The 14309-nt window shown below is 43.5% G+C and overlaps 1 protein-coding gene across 2 annotated transcripts in view; it reads right to left on the reverse strand.

Moving 5' to 3' along the window:
* Positions 1-14309, reverse strand: part of TPK1 (thiamin pyrophosphokinase 1) — a 268355-nt gene that overhangs the window by 212901 nt on the left and 41145 nt on the right. For both annotated transcript variants that reach the window (XM_026037199.1, XM_026037200.1), the window contains exon 2: positions 5871-5945. In XM_026037199.1, the coding sequence (XP_025892984.1) occupies positions 5871-5945 (75 nt within the window). The remainder of the gene's footprint in view (positions 1-5870; positions 5946-14309) is intronic.

A 14309-nucleotide genomic window follows, 5' to 3' on the forward strand; every position in this document is an offset into this window, starting at 1 on the left:
AGTCCAACATCAGGCACTGCACAGTAAGGAAATGTTTAAATCTGCAGCAAGTTGTACAGAACAGCAAATTCAAGCTACTAAATGCAAACTAGAAATTATATTCCTGTTTTGATTTAAATTTGAAAAAATGGACTGTATTATTGACTTATCAGGAGCCTAATATTACTCTGGGGAGATCAGAGTAGTTCAGCTGAGGCCAGTACCAAGAGTTACTGCTAGCCTGGATGCCTGCTGGAAATGCCAATAAAGCATAGACGTCCGTGCGACATCCCAATCACCATTTTTATGAACATGTTCCTATTTATTAATAGCAGCTGCTCTAAATTCACTCAAGTTTTATGCCAGCTGCCAATTCTGGGTCTAGTACAAATCTGAGATATACTACGAGTAAGTTCAACTAGAAATGATGAAAATAAAAGGTGAGGAAGGAAGTGCAGCACATGCCAACAAGGCAAGTTCACTGCAGACAAGTAAGAGGGCACCTGGGTGGACGTATATACCAATATTTCCCGATGCTTAGGTGAGTTCAACCAGTAAAGACACTCAAGCGATGGAGAAAAAGGCATCAATCACAGAAATTAAAAAATAGCACCAGGGAGGCAARGGTATTTCCCTCCTGCTCTTAAACTGCAATATCCTGTTCTCCGCCCTGAGACATTCAACCTCCCCTAGCCACCTGTATATATCTTTTATTTGCCTTATTCAGAGCTCTTGGACCTCAGCRGAAGACATTCAAAAACAAGTCACCAATTACACTGCGGATAAAACCAGCTAGAATATAACGTGCATGGAAGGAACAGGCGGCATTCAGAGAGAGGTGAGGGAAATTTGTGAGCCCTGTTCCTCACTTGATGACTTTCAGGAAAAGGATGTGCTTTGTAATACCTTCAGGTGCTGATCAGTAAGCAGCGTGATCACCAAACAGGAGGCTGATCTTGACAGCTAAGTTGCTTCAAATTCAAAACGGTTTTTGTTGTTGTTATTTTTTTTTAAATCTGACAGCAATTTTCATAGTTGAAATAGTGGCATTAATAAKGATGGAAATGTGACAGAAACTCAGTTTTGGATAAACAGTCATAACAGACGCAGTGTCAAAAATGTATGAGTTAAATGAAGACAGTCCAACACAAGTTCAGATTTGGATATCTTATACCCATATTGTAAAGTCTGCTTTGTGCTCTCTTAACATACAGTCCCATGAAACCTGGAGCAATCTCAAAGGTAACCTGAAAGTTTTCCTCCTTTGGCAGTTCCTTCTTGTCTGTTATCTACAAAGGGTCACCAAATGTTTACTGATGATGCCTATAAAGACGAGGCTGGCAGGGCAGCACCCTAAGGAGACATTGCTTGGACCCCAAATCCCTTAAATAAAACGAATGCTCCCTAGAAAAGCAGATTTAAGGGGAGCACTGCTTGAGAACAGACATTTCCACAGGCCGGTCTCGGAGATTTCAAAACAGAAGGCACTGATACAGTCACGTCTCCTTCCCATCTGCTTTTCCAGCACTAAATACGCATCCCGCAAGTCAGGAGGCAGTCAGCCCAATCCAAAAGAGCGTCCGTAGTTTATTCTTGTACCTCAGCCAAGCACATACATTTTGCAGTACGAATGGCTAATACTTAAAGTAGTTCAACCTGTTTGGCCTGATTTGCAGCTTTCTGGGGCAGCTGTTACTTTCAGGAAGAAATTACAGTTCTTGTGAGGAAGGCAGAGCGGCCAGCCCAGAACAACACTTGTAAGGATTGAAGAAAACCCACCAAAATGCTTTCTTACCACAAAGCACATGTGTAACAGCCATCCTCTTTAGCCAAGCAGGACTGGTTTAACCAATATTTTAACCCTGCAAGTGCATTTATCAGTAAATCCATGGACAGAAGAACGCTCAGCCGGAGGTTAACGGCAACCTGAGGAAGAAATCTACTGCAATATATCTTTCTCCACTAGCCAATGTAAAGATGCTATTTAACAGCAAGCCTGCCATGCCCAGAAATACAGCACTGAATGGAAACTTCATCAATTTGCTGTGGAGCACTGCCATATTACCCTGACTTTAAATAACCACCTTATTTTTCAGTTGCTCTTTGTGGCTCTCAGTGCCAACAGCATGAGAGCGGAGAGGCTCCTACGGTGCAGAGACATTTAGCAAGCTCCCATCCAGCGAGGACAGGCAGGCACCTCGGGATCATTGGAACCCCGCAGCTTGCAAGGGCAAAGCTTTCCGGAACAAGGAGCAGTTTTCACACCCTGAACTTGAGACATTTTACACGGGTGCTTTGTTAGCACTGCAGTAATTCTGCCCCTTTCCTGATACTTCTCTAGGAAGGTACCAAAAAACATAGCACTCAAAATTGTTGACCATTGCTGAAACTCTTGGTATAAATAAGTGACTTAATTTCTAGCTACAGAGATTTTAAAGAGATGAATTTAAACCTCAGGAACTTTCCTGTGCTCTCCATAAAGTATGTATTGTTTTAAGCCTGTAAAACATGGACTTCCTAGTTCTTGAAATCTGATGTAGAGACAGTTTCAGACCTTCAATTCTGTTGAGATCTGATGTAGAGATAGTTCAAACCATGTGCAAAGCAGCAGGAGGGAATGACGAGAACTGGATTTCTTCCTTGCCAGTTTTTTGGGAAAACAGGAATGAGACCAAGAGCTAGAAATGCTACTAAAAATGTGCACACGAGTTAAGAGAGTATGACAGGGTGACAGTAAGGCCCCACTAGRGCAACTCTTCCTTATTAACCATCACCCAGGCCCAGAAATGTGCAACCCCACACAGCAGACACACATTTTCTGTGGTTTGGATAAGAACTGTGAGCGAAGCCACACACCTCCACTGGTGGGACTGGCTACAGAAATGGTTAAATCAAAGCCCTTTACAAATTCAGAGTCTTTATGATGGATTAGACTGGTGTTCCCTGACTTGTTTGTGCTTCTGGCTAGTCTGCTCCCAATCCTCTGCCTACACCTCACCTTCTCATTCCCAGTTTCTTTGTATCAGCCTCACTGATAGGAAGGCCTCCTTATCTATGCCCCTTCAGTGATCTCTCCTCTACAATTTCTATTCTCATTTCATTTATCTTCTGCTTTCCATATACAATCCCCCAAAATCTCTCACTGAACTCTCCGTTTTATTCCTTATTTGGGTTATGAATAATATCCAACCTTTCACTCATCCTGCCTTTAGGTCAGGAATGTCTAATCCTGTATGACTGTACCCAGGACAAAAAAAAAAAAAAAAAAGTGTTCTGGACGAGCTCTTTCATAGAATCCTCAAGGTTGGAAGGGACCTCTAGAGGTCACCTAGTCCAACCCCCTGCACACGCAGGGTCACCCAGAGCACAGGGCTGCGTCCAAGAGGGTTTGGAAGATCTCCAGAGAAGGAGAGTCCACAGCCTCCCTGGGCAGTCTCTGTCAGGGCTCTGGCACCCTCACTCTAAAGAAATTTTTCCTTAAGTTCCTGTGGAACTTGTGGTGTTTCAGTTTGTGGTCGTTTCCTCTACTTCTATCAGTGGCCACTGAAAAGAGTCTGGGTTATACAATAATGAATATAGTTGTCAGCAATAAAGTAACGGCCATAGTCATGCCAAAGACTGTACATGGTACAAGTGAAGATGCAGCAACAGAAGGCAGAAAAATACTCATGGTAGTCCTTAGCCTACACTATCTTCTTACTGCTACAACTCAGCTTGCTTCTACAGTGAGAGCAGTGAGAGCTGCTGCCTGGCCCCTGTAAGCAAAGAACCCGGCTTTTGGTGTCCTTCACAAAGCAGAGGAAAGGAAATTTGTGCAAACTCGCATAGCCTGAAATAGTTCTTTTCAAAGTATGTCAGTAAAAATAGGTTTCATGTAAGYCTGTACTAAAACAAAGGCTAATTAGAGACAACCACTTCTTCCTGAGGTCAAGAGAAGTTACACTTGGGATGATTTTAGCCTAGAAGAGCCACACTTACCCAAGTGATTTTTTTAAACTCAGGACACGTAATATCACACCTTCATTCCTACATGATGTTAAACTGCTAATGAAACAAGCTATTTTGATAGGAAGACCCAACCTACTTGAAAATAACACTTCTGTCTCAGCATTCTCTACCCAGTGTTAGAGCCAAGATTGCTGTAACTTAAAGAAGTTAGTCCAATCTTCTCCCACTCCTGTTTCTGGGCACTTCTCTCTCCCCAATCCGTGTAGCTGGCAGTACTCTGTCGATCAACAGCCCCATCTTCTCCATCTGACTACCCACACACAACAGCATTTCTATGAGATTGCAACCAAATGCAGCTGATCAGTCAACACTTCTTCTCAAGATTTTTCTTTCATAATTTATTTTAATTTACAAAATCCCCACAGTCTCCTATTCCTCAGCTGTCTACTTGTAGAGACATCCACTGTCAGGATCCAGGAGATTGCTGATAGCTACAGCAACCCAYTGTGATTGTCAGTCAAGTGTTGCCAGAACCCTGCCCTGGATTTAGAGCTCAGAAATACTGAAGCTGAAACGATCTCAAGAAAAAAACATTTTGGATTCACTGTGTCAGCATCTTTTTCTCTCATTGTGCTTGGACATAAAATTTCCACCTACATCTTTAAGTAACCTACCAGCAAGTCCTGTTGCCATAAACAGGACTTCAGCTCCTACCTTGCAGGGATGCTCTGAAAAGCCATCTCAAGCACCAGCACCTCCTTTCAACGCAGTTACGCTCGGAGGGTAGGAAGCAATGGTGTTCAAGTCTCAATCAAGACATTCTGCTCATGCTCAGTTGTGTTCAGCTTCTCATCCCAGCCTTTCACTGAAGCACTGCGCTCAAAGGCCCATTAGCGTTACAGCAAGGAGCACACCCGGCCTGCACGCATATTTGAGCCAGCTGATTGCAAGAGAAAGACTCAAAATCCCAAAAGACTGACAAAAAAGGCCTTCTGTAAAGGAGCACAGCCTAAAAGCCACATGTGCAGGGTACTGCAAAGCCCTGAGCGCTGCTGTCCAGGCACTGGGTATGTTTTGGATCGCTCCATACAAGCCTCTCCCTCCTCCCTCCTGGGGCTGCAGAGGCACCTACTTTAGGTTTGCTGCAATTAGATGATGTGGCTACATCCTCTCCTCTTCATCGCTTACTCCAACTCCTTTTAACTGCAARGCTCCCTCCCACCAACTCTTATGCCGCTGGTGGAATTAAATAGCTCTGTCTGTCCCACTCAGTTAAGAGGAATCTCTCTGCAAGGGTCCAAGCCTGGTAACAAGCTAGAGACAGTTCCTGGGGTTTAGCAGAAAGCTTCTGAAGAACTACACTTCTGCAGCGGAGGGTTTAATAGCTCCAAGCCTGTAAAGCTTTATACAGCTCCACAAAATGTCACTAAATTTGCAGCTATCATAGCGGAGATGATTAGCCCTGTGCATATTAAACAAAGGTGTCGGGAAATCTGCTTCGCATATTGCCGACACCCGCACCAATTCCCACTGCTTCCCCAGCGCAGGCTCCGCACGGTTTGTTTTATTTTGATTAAAATGAACACATTTCACTGATGCCCTCCAAAGGAAGGCTCGCCTCCAAACTCATGCACGCACCACGGATCTACTGCACTTTGTCAGCAAAACAACAGCCATCCCGAAAGCGCCTCCGAAAAGCCACGGGCTCTAACACACACCAGTCCATAAGGCTGCCCCTGACGTAAGGGATGCGGAGCTGCAGCGCGTGCACAATCGGCTCATTTGGTGCATTCAGCAGCACGGGACACGTTGTGCTGGTTCACACGGGAAGGCTGCTGGAATTAGAGGAAACTGCCACATTGCAATTCAAGAGCCATGAAGCAGGTTAGCGAAGTAGCAGCTAAGTAAATAAGCAAACAAAGAGATACGTAAGTTATCATTACCTTTGCTCCACAGACAGTGAAAATGACCTTTGTTGAAAGGCTGGTTCAGAATAAGAAGGCAAAACTTCATGTTTCCTGTAAGAGAAATGTTGATTCTTATTAGCAAGAATATTGATTTTCCCCCCCTTCTTTATTTTGCCTTTTCTCTATTTAATTTTAGTCCAAGAATCTTGAAGCAACTTCACCAATTTCCTTGCTTCTTAGGTTTCATCATTTGCAGGCAGAGAAGCTGCTGGAGCTTCATTAGGCTCCTTTTACTTGATAGGCTTGCAGGAAAACCTTTTAATTTAGAAGAGATTGCTATCCACTCAAGGCCATCCTCAACAGGACCCTTCATTTATCCAGTCCCCTTGTTTAATCTCCCGCATGTTGCTGGGGTCTCGATACAGCAYTTATTGATATTAGCTCAGCCCTAGCCTCTATTAACAGGGGAKGCTGTGGCTGACTCGGAATTAAATTCTAACCTAGGTTCACTAGCCCGTTCTCCCAGTGGCTGCAGGACTCCTGCTGACATCCTGGTTTATCCCGCTTCCTGCTCCTACSCTTTCCCATCATCTCGAAGCTCTGCACTGTGGCCGACACGCTACAGACACGAACAAAAGGCCATGCCCAAGAAGCTTCAAACAAAGGCAGTCGGGGCAAAAGCCAACTCCAGCCTCCTAGCTGGGTGCTACCACTGACTAAAAATCACCCTGGATTTACTAGCGGCCCAAACTGCTCCCACAGACTGATCAGGCTCTTTTCTAAAGCCTCTTGCCCTACAATAATATGCYACAGGGAGAGACAAAAATAAACTTACAAATATAAAGGTCTTAAAATAAAAGGTTTTCAAGAGTAAATACAAGCCCTACATCTTATTAAGAGTTGCTTGTGCTGGGATTTGCATTATATTTCACTTCCTAATTATCATGCCCRTCACACAGGAATACAGGTTTCCCCTAGGGCTTGAAACTCTTAGGCAATCAGGTTAACCAAGAATTATTTGGTCACATGCAGGCACTGTAACTCAAAATAAATAAATAAAGGAGATTGTCTATCTCTAAAAGGTTCTTTTAAAAGGATTTGGGGGCTTTTTGAACATTTGGGGGCAGAAAGTCATATGAGATTACAAGGGAAAAAAATAAATGATCAAACTGATGTAATAAAGGTGTAGGAATGTCTAGGAATAAGGAGGTGGAGGGATGACGGTAATTTCAAAATCACTTGCTGATCAATAAAGTAGGATAAAAAGCTGAATAAATAGGAGACTGGAGCACYGCTGTTTTGCCCGTCACCTTCCAAGTCATTCTGAGCTTCACTACGAAGCCCTTTGTGCCTTAGCTTCATTCATCCAAGAGTGGAGACAACAGCAGCGGTCTCCACTGTAAATGTCCAGAGTTACGGCACTGCACACTCCGATCCTATCTACTTTGGTAAAATGCGTTTCCCACAGACCTCTTCTGGGTGATCCYTAGTCAAATACCTTGCCTCGTGTTCCACATTTGCATCTTTGCCAATACGCTCCACACCTCTATTTTGCCCATGTAGAGCACATAAAAGGGAAGAAGCCAACAGCAAATTTACTTAGAAAAGACTGGAAGGGTCAGAGGACCAATAAAGAGAAGTGGGCAAAACCCTTTACTTCACTTACTCTGAACAGTTTTGCCTTGTCCTTGAACTTAGAGACAAAGGTGGAAAACAATATATTCCAACTAAGTAGCAATTTCCAGCTGCCTCGCAAAATGGGACCTCAGCAGCAGATCTGCTAATGATGGTTAAGTGAGAAAAGCTGCCAGCCCCTTATATTAAACACAGTCACCCAGTGATGCCCTCCGCTCAAAGAGCCTGCAAACATAACAGGTTCCTTTATGGACAAAATAATACAAAGAGACAGGGACACCGCAAACCTGCTCCTGCAGGCGGATCACAAAAAGTGTTCTGATGTCTGCTTTAAGCCTGAAGTCATATCAGGATATGGGAGACTGTAGCTTTTTTGGAACATTAAGTGGCATCTTGCTCTATATTAAGACATGCATGCGAGGACCAGGACCTGGCTGAGGATATCCACAGAGGTCGGTTTTCAGAAATCCCATCTCCAGGGGCTCCCTGCGAGATCTGTAGAAACAGTGGGTTCTTACTTGTTCAGCTGATGCAAAGGAGAAAAGCAGCAGTTGCTTTCCTCCCCAGCACACCAAAGCAGAAAAATATAAATTGTTATCTTGCCTGCTTCTAGAAAAGGTAGYGAGCACTCCAGTCATTTCAAATAACTCCAATTAATGCATGATAAAATGCTATGATTAATGTTACCCAAACAAGCCTAAATGTCAATGTTCTAATGGTGCTCACTGAGTTAATACGAAGCGGCATAAAGGGTTCAGTCCTCAGTAGATGTAAAACGGTAATAAAACCGGACTGCAGTAATTTACAGTCATTGGCCTCAAAGCTATTAATAAATTGGGACTTCTGATGGCAAGGCCTGCATCGGCGGACAGAATATGCAGCATCCATCACTGAGAAAAGCGGCTGAGAGCTCACTCCGCCACTGCTCTGGGTGCCCTCCTGGCTATTTGCTTGAAAACAAACCTACTTAAAGGCCATTTATCTTTAGAAGGCCCATAACAAACTAGGGAGCCTCTATCTCACGGGCTGTCTGCCCATGCATTTTTCACCAGGATAATTAGCACCCTGACCCAGCCATTAACGGGGCTCTGCTGGGCGAGCAGGGAAGGGACCTCTGGCAGTAGGAACCCGGGCCCGGAGCTGCCTCGGCCGCACGCGGGGACGTCTCGGCTGCAGAGGCTCCCGCCGGCCTCGCCGCCGCGCRGGCAGGACAAGCCGCTCTCTTGCCCGGCCTCTTCCCTTCTTAGCAACTTTCATTATGCACTTTCCTTGCAGCTTTTGCAGAGCGAGCAAATTCGGCCATCTGCAGCACAAGTAGAAAAGAAGAAATCCTTCCAAATAAAGCCTTCAGCTAATTTTTGAGACTTAGGCCGGCACAGAATGCACAAAGCAGAGCCCCCAACCTAAGTTCTCTTGCAGGGCTCAGTAGAGGAATCCACCAGAGTCAAGGCTAACTTTTATGGGACAGAGGACTAGACAGGTCACTGTAAGAAATTCCTCCATACATTCAGTGAAACCGTTTGCTTCCACTCTTCCCCACATATTCCTTTTGCTGACTTCCTTTGGGCGTAACTTACGGCCTCACGCAGTAGCAGATGCACAACTGTGTCAACAGCCAGTGWCGCCCCCTAAAACAGAGCTAAGAAAAACTGTTCACCCCATCCACACCTTCCCAAGGACTCAAGGAAAAGACCTCATCTTTGGACAACATTGGCACATTTTCATCTGGTAGCACAGAAGTAYTTCTTTACCTTCCTAGGATTAGCTTATGACCAACAGTACATGGCCCCACTGGGGTGGTCAGTTAACGTCTTCCTTTCTGACAAACACCCTTTTATTTCTCTACTCCGTTTCCACCATTTCCTTAGTCTCCTTCCTCTTTGACTAAGCTTTCTTCCTCATTGCTTATAAAGGATTTTAATCAAAGGTGTTGTGAACATCTCTCCAAATGACAGTTCACGTTATGCCTTTATATCCCATTTCAAYACTTTCAGAAGAAATTTAGTACACTTTAGAGGCACACATTTACTCTCCTAAAAGCCTTCTTGGCTTCTCCCTGTCATATTGCATTCATCTAGCTATTCTATAAATATTTATAATATCATTATGCATTTTTTATTGATTTCCCCTTGTCACATGCCAGTCTTCAGACTGTATGTCTGTCACAAATCATATTCAAGAGGCATATATATTTTTAAATACAACCTTTTGTCTGGCAGCCAGTATAATAATATACTCTCCTCCTTTGTTTCTTCTCAGCATTAGAATAATATTGCCAGAAGTCATTCAGCAGACTGCAACTTTCCTGACTATTGTATTTTCCAAGTGGAAAGAAGTTCATTACTTCCAGCAAAAAGCCCTGTGGAAAAATCACTGTTGTTCTCACTCTCAGCGCAGGGATGGAAGTGGTAGCACTTGATGGGTACATGTCGTGCCAAGATACTGGCCTGCCTTGGGGTGCAAATGAGGTAGGAATCCAAAGAAGGAGCTTCAACCACCAAAAAGGTCTCCTGCCAAGGCCTGGTTTAGCGCTGGCCCCAAGGGCAGCTCTTCTCTACCTTTCCAGAGATCCATCTATGGGCCTCTACAGAGAGGGGCAGGTTCGGTGTAGAGCAAGGAGGAGGAAAGAGATGCTTGCTATAGGGGAGAAGAGAGTTCTACAATTAGCAAAATATTTCATTAGTATAAAGTGGAAAGTTGCAAGCAGGAAGACAGCCATAAAAATCCAGACACTCTCCTCATTGGTAAAAATACATCTAGCTAGTCAAGACATTAACCATGTCTTTGCAAAAGATTCTGCAGAGCTCTGAATCRCTCACGTTTCTGATCAAGTAGAGCCCAAATATACGATGAGCTTTTGCAAGAGAGAAACTGGGAATGAGCCCACTGAAAATTCCTTCCTGTACAGGACAGCAAAGGGAAGCTCACACTGATGTTCCAACCCCACTCTACTTTCCAGGCTTCAAAAGAAGAAAGGTAATTTAGCTTCCAATAGCATCATTCAGAAAATTCGAAACTATGTTTTTAAATGAACAGTCACTGCCTACTTATCTTATCATTGTCAGATATGTGGGAAGGGAAATGGAATTTTTCCACAATTCCAAAATAGCAATGCGGATAAAAGAGAGCTGAGCAAACAGTCAGCGGTTGTTCTGTTGTGACAGCTCAAGTTTCTTCTCCTGTACAAGAACTAGCACCGAAGCTGTGATTCTAAGAATACCACAGAGAATCTATATTTAGAGGAAGCCTATCATAACCAACYGTAAAAAATCAGCTTATGAAACCAGCAAACATAATAAAGCAACTTTTATGCAGAACTCCAGTGCAGATGGGTAAGRGTATTGCTACTGCTAAACAAGAAAAGGTTGCGGAAACCCTAACTCTAAATAGCTACCTCACCTTTTACTTCCAAGATTTTCTTAAAATACTCTTGGAATGAGAGACCTGGTTGGTGCATGTTGCTAAATATGGTCAAGTCGGAGAAAAGCTGGAATGGAAACGTCTGCTAATGGTGAAGCAGATTTCCCTAGCACAGAACAACTAATGAGTGAGTTGATAGAACTAAGAAATAGGATATCAAACAAGTAACAGCACTCAATGCCACACATTAGACAATTTTAATACYTAAAAAAAAGTTTCTAACACTAATATTCTTGAAATATGAATCATTATTATTCATTAAATAATAGCCTAGCATCTAAAACTACCTTCTTCTTTATATTAAGCTCAGTTAGAAAAACACCATTGACTGCATCTTAAGTATTGTGGTTTTATATCCAAGCAAGAGAAAGGAACGTGGAATGATATCTTTTGTGATCTCCAATAGCTGAAAGTGATTGTAGCACTGAACACGCTGAAAGGAAATGTATTCTAACCGTTCACTCCAACCTCAGAAAGCTTCTTGGTAAAACATTTTCTGCTATATTAATCCTAGACTTATTTTGCTATATTAGTCCTAGAACAACTAGCTGTTCCTTGACATTCATCAGCATTTTTATTTCAGCCATAATGTGCTGTTCATTCCACATACGTGAAAAAAAAAAAACCAAATACTGAAGCAGTTTCCATTACAGCAATGAAAGCATGTTATCTCTTTTATCACCTTCCTTTCATGGAAAAAGAAATAGATACTTAGCACACAGATAAAGATGTTACCCAAACCCAGAGAACTTGGATTTCTAAGCTAAATAAACGAGTTTGGGAGACCAGCACCAAATGTACATCAGTTTCTGCCACGAAAGCACCTGTCCCCAGGTTTTAAATCCAAAACAGCAGGCTCTGGGAAGAGCCACTTGCTCATTTCCACACATGCTAGTGCCAGCTTACAGAAACGCACCRTCTCACTCAGAGCCTTCCATTCAGGAACAGCAGCCTCCATCCCTATGAATAGCTGCCTCCACCCACCTCACAWACTACTCACCTGCAACTATGGCACCATTAGAAGTGAAACGAATAAGGGTTTCATTAGAGAGAGGAGAAAGAAAAAAGAAGAAAGAAAAAGGAGCCTAATCATAAGAGAATGAGCCCATAAGTCTTCTAAGCACCCTATGCTGCCCCATGGGACAAAACTGTCCTTTTCTCAACTGCAGGTCTTTGGCAATTCACTGACGATGGCCACTGCCCACGTGTGTCTGTGAGCCCGGAGCAGGGCGCAGCATCAGCAGCTCTGCAGGGCGACCCCGACGCCGCGGCGGGGCCACTGCCTGCCCTCCATACGGTCGGGGGGCACAGGGAGCACGTCCCGGGATTGGGGCACAGAACGCTGCTTGGCGCATCGTGCGCGCTGCTGGAGCRCGTTTTGAGTTTGGTCCCAAAGCAAATGAGCCGGCTCGGTCCCAACCCACCATGCCATGTGCAGCAAAGCGCAGCAAGTAGGCAGCGTCAAGACACTCGCTTCAGAAGCACATTCTGGATTCCAATTAAATGCTAATATAGATGCACCCACAGGCAGGGTGCTTTAGATTATCTGTCTCTCTTTGCAATGCCTTTATGAAATAAAAGGCTAATGTCACAACATTAGCTTATTTTAAATGTGGTCCAGATTTCTGTAATCTTATTCTTGTTGAAATATGGCTCTAATTTCAGATTGCTACAATTAAGATCCAGTGTGGCAGTTGTACCCGTCACGCAGTGGTTTTAACCTGGAAACTGAACAAAACCTCATAGTTCAATTGCTAGAAAAGCACTTAACGTGAACTCCCAAGACAGTGTTTTTTGGAGTTACATTTCAGATAAAGGACTAACTTTGTGCTGAATACATAATGTGTCTCATACCAAGAAGCACCTCGTTCTGCCTTCCTGCTGCTTGAACTAAGTTTCCCTTCATCAGCGCTTCACTTCAGAGGGAAACCCCAGGGCTCTGCTGCAATACTGAGCAATCAAAAAAGGTTCATTTCAAGTRTAATCACCCCAAATTAATACTCTGAAATCTGTATGTTTCATGTACAAGGAGTTTCCCAGCAGCTCTCATAGAACTGCTACTTCTAGAAAGGAAAAAGCTACTGTTAATCCATTGCCTGTATCTGTGCTCTTTTTAACAAGATAGTTGCCAGCCTTAATTCAGAGAAATGGTTAACCTAGGACTATTGCATTAGTTATAGCAACTATTTCTAAAGCCTCATCTAGCTGCATTTTACCACTCTGAGTCCTAAGGCTTCAAACAAGCCACCTAATTTTCTTCTTAAGTGTGACAACTCCAGTAACAAACCAGCACTAATTATGCTAAAAGACTACAGACCTTACAAACATATTCTCAAACTTATGAAATTAATAAATAATATACGAATACCCAGCTGCTTTTTGTGCAATTACAGTTATCCTCATCAGTCTATTTTAGTGTTGATTTTTTTCATGCAAATTCCATTGCTTTTTAAATATTTCACAGCTCCTAATTCTCAAGGCAAATTTCAGCAAGAAGAATAGGAAGGCAAAAAGATTTGTGCAAATAGTCCTACTGAAAAGATAAAAATGTGATATTCTCTAGAGACCCTCCCACCAAGAGAATATATGTATAAAAATCAAAAGCAACTGATTTTTCACAGTAAGTCACAAAYTCAGCCTTACCCATGGGACAGGCCACTTATTTATATTATGGGACACTGCTGCTTCCAGCAGAGCACGAACACCTTGCAATGAAAACTTCTCAGTCCATGCTGGTGTTTCTCTGGGGACTCTGTGAGGGTTGCAGTTTTTCATATGCTCAGTATATGATGGGACACTGTTTTCCTGCAGACCAAGCTGCATTTCTGAAAGCATGTCTTGGGACTTCTGCTCTTCAAGCATCAGAACATCTCCGTCTGGCCAGGCAGAATAAGAGCAGACGACTAGAGTTGCCAGCAGTAAGTTTCCAATTTTAGGTAACTTGCCCAGCATCATAGAGAAACTCGGTGTTTGAGGAAAAGACAGGCTGCAGGTCCCTAGCACAGCATTCAACTGACTCAAATCAAAACAACTGTCCATTTAAAGAGTTATCACAACAACCACACTTTACACTGTCTTCTACATGGAAATGATGCCTGTGCCCCTTCAGCAGCTTGTGTTTGAAAACAAAACCCCCAAAGCAATCGATCACTTTGGGGAGCTACAGGCTTGAAAGGTACACGGACCCTAACGCACTCCTGGAGAGACACTCGACACAGGCACCCCCTGCAATTCCAAGGCTGCCGGCTCCGTTCACCTCTTAGCCTCGCTGCGTGGCTCCAGAGAGATGTTCCTGGACCATCCATCCATCACTGCCTTCTGCAGGAAGCCTCCTGAAAATAGGCCTTTCGTTTCATCCTGAGCACAATGAAGTTCCAAATTGTCTGGAAGCAGCAGGGATTTTTTAGCTGAGATGTTTTC

Source organism: Nothoprocta perdicaria, unplaced genomic scaffold (genome assembly GCF_003342845.1).
Source record: "Nothoprocta perdicaria isolate Ctin4 unplaced genomic scaffold, notPer1 scaffold_192, whole genome shotgun sequence".
NCBI classification, from domain to species: Eukaryota; Metazoa; Chordata; class Aves; order Tinamiformes; family Tinamidae; genus Nothoprocta; species Nothoprocta perdicaria.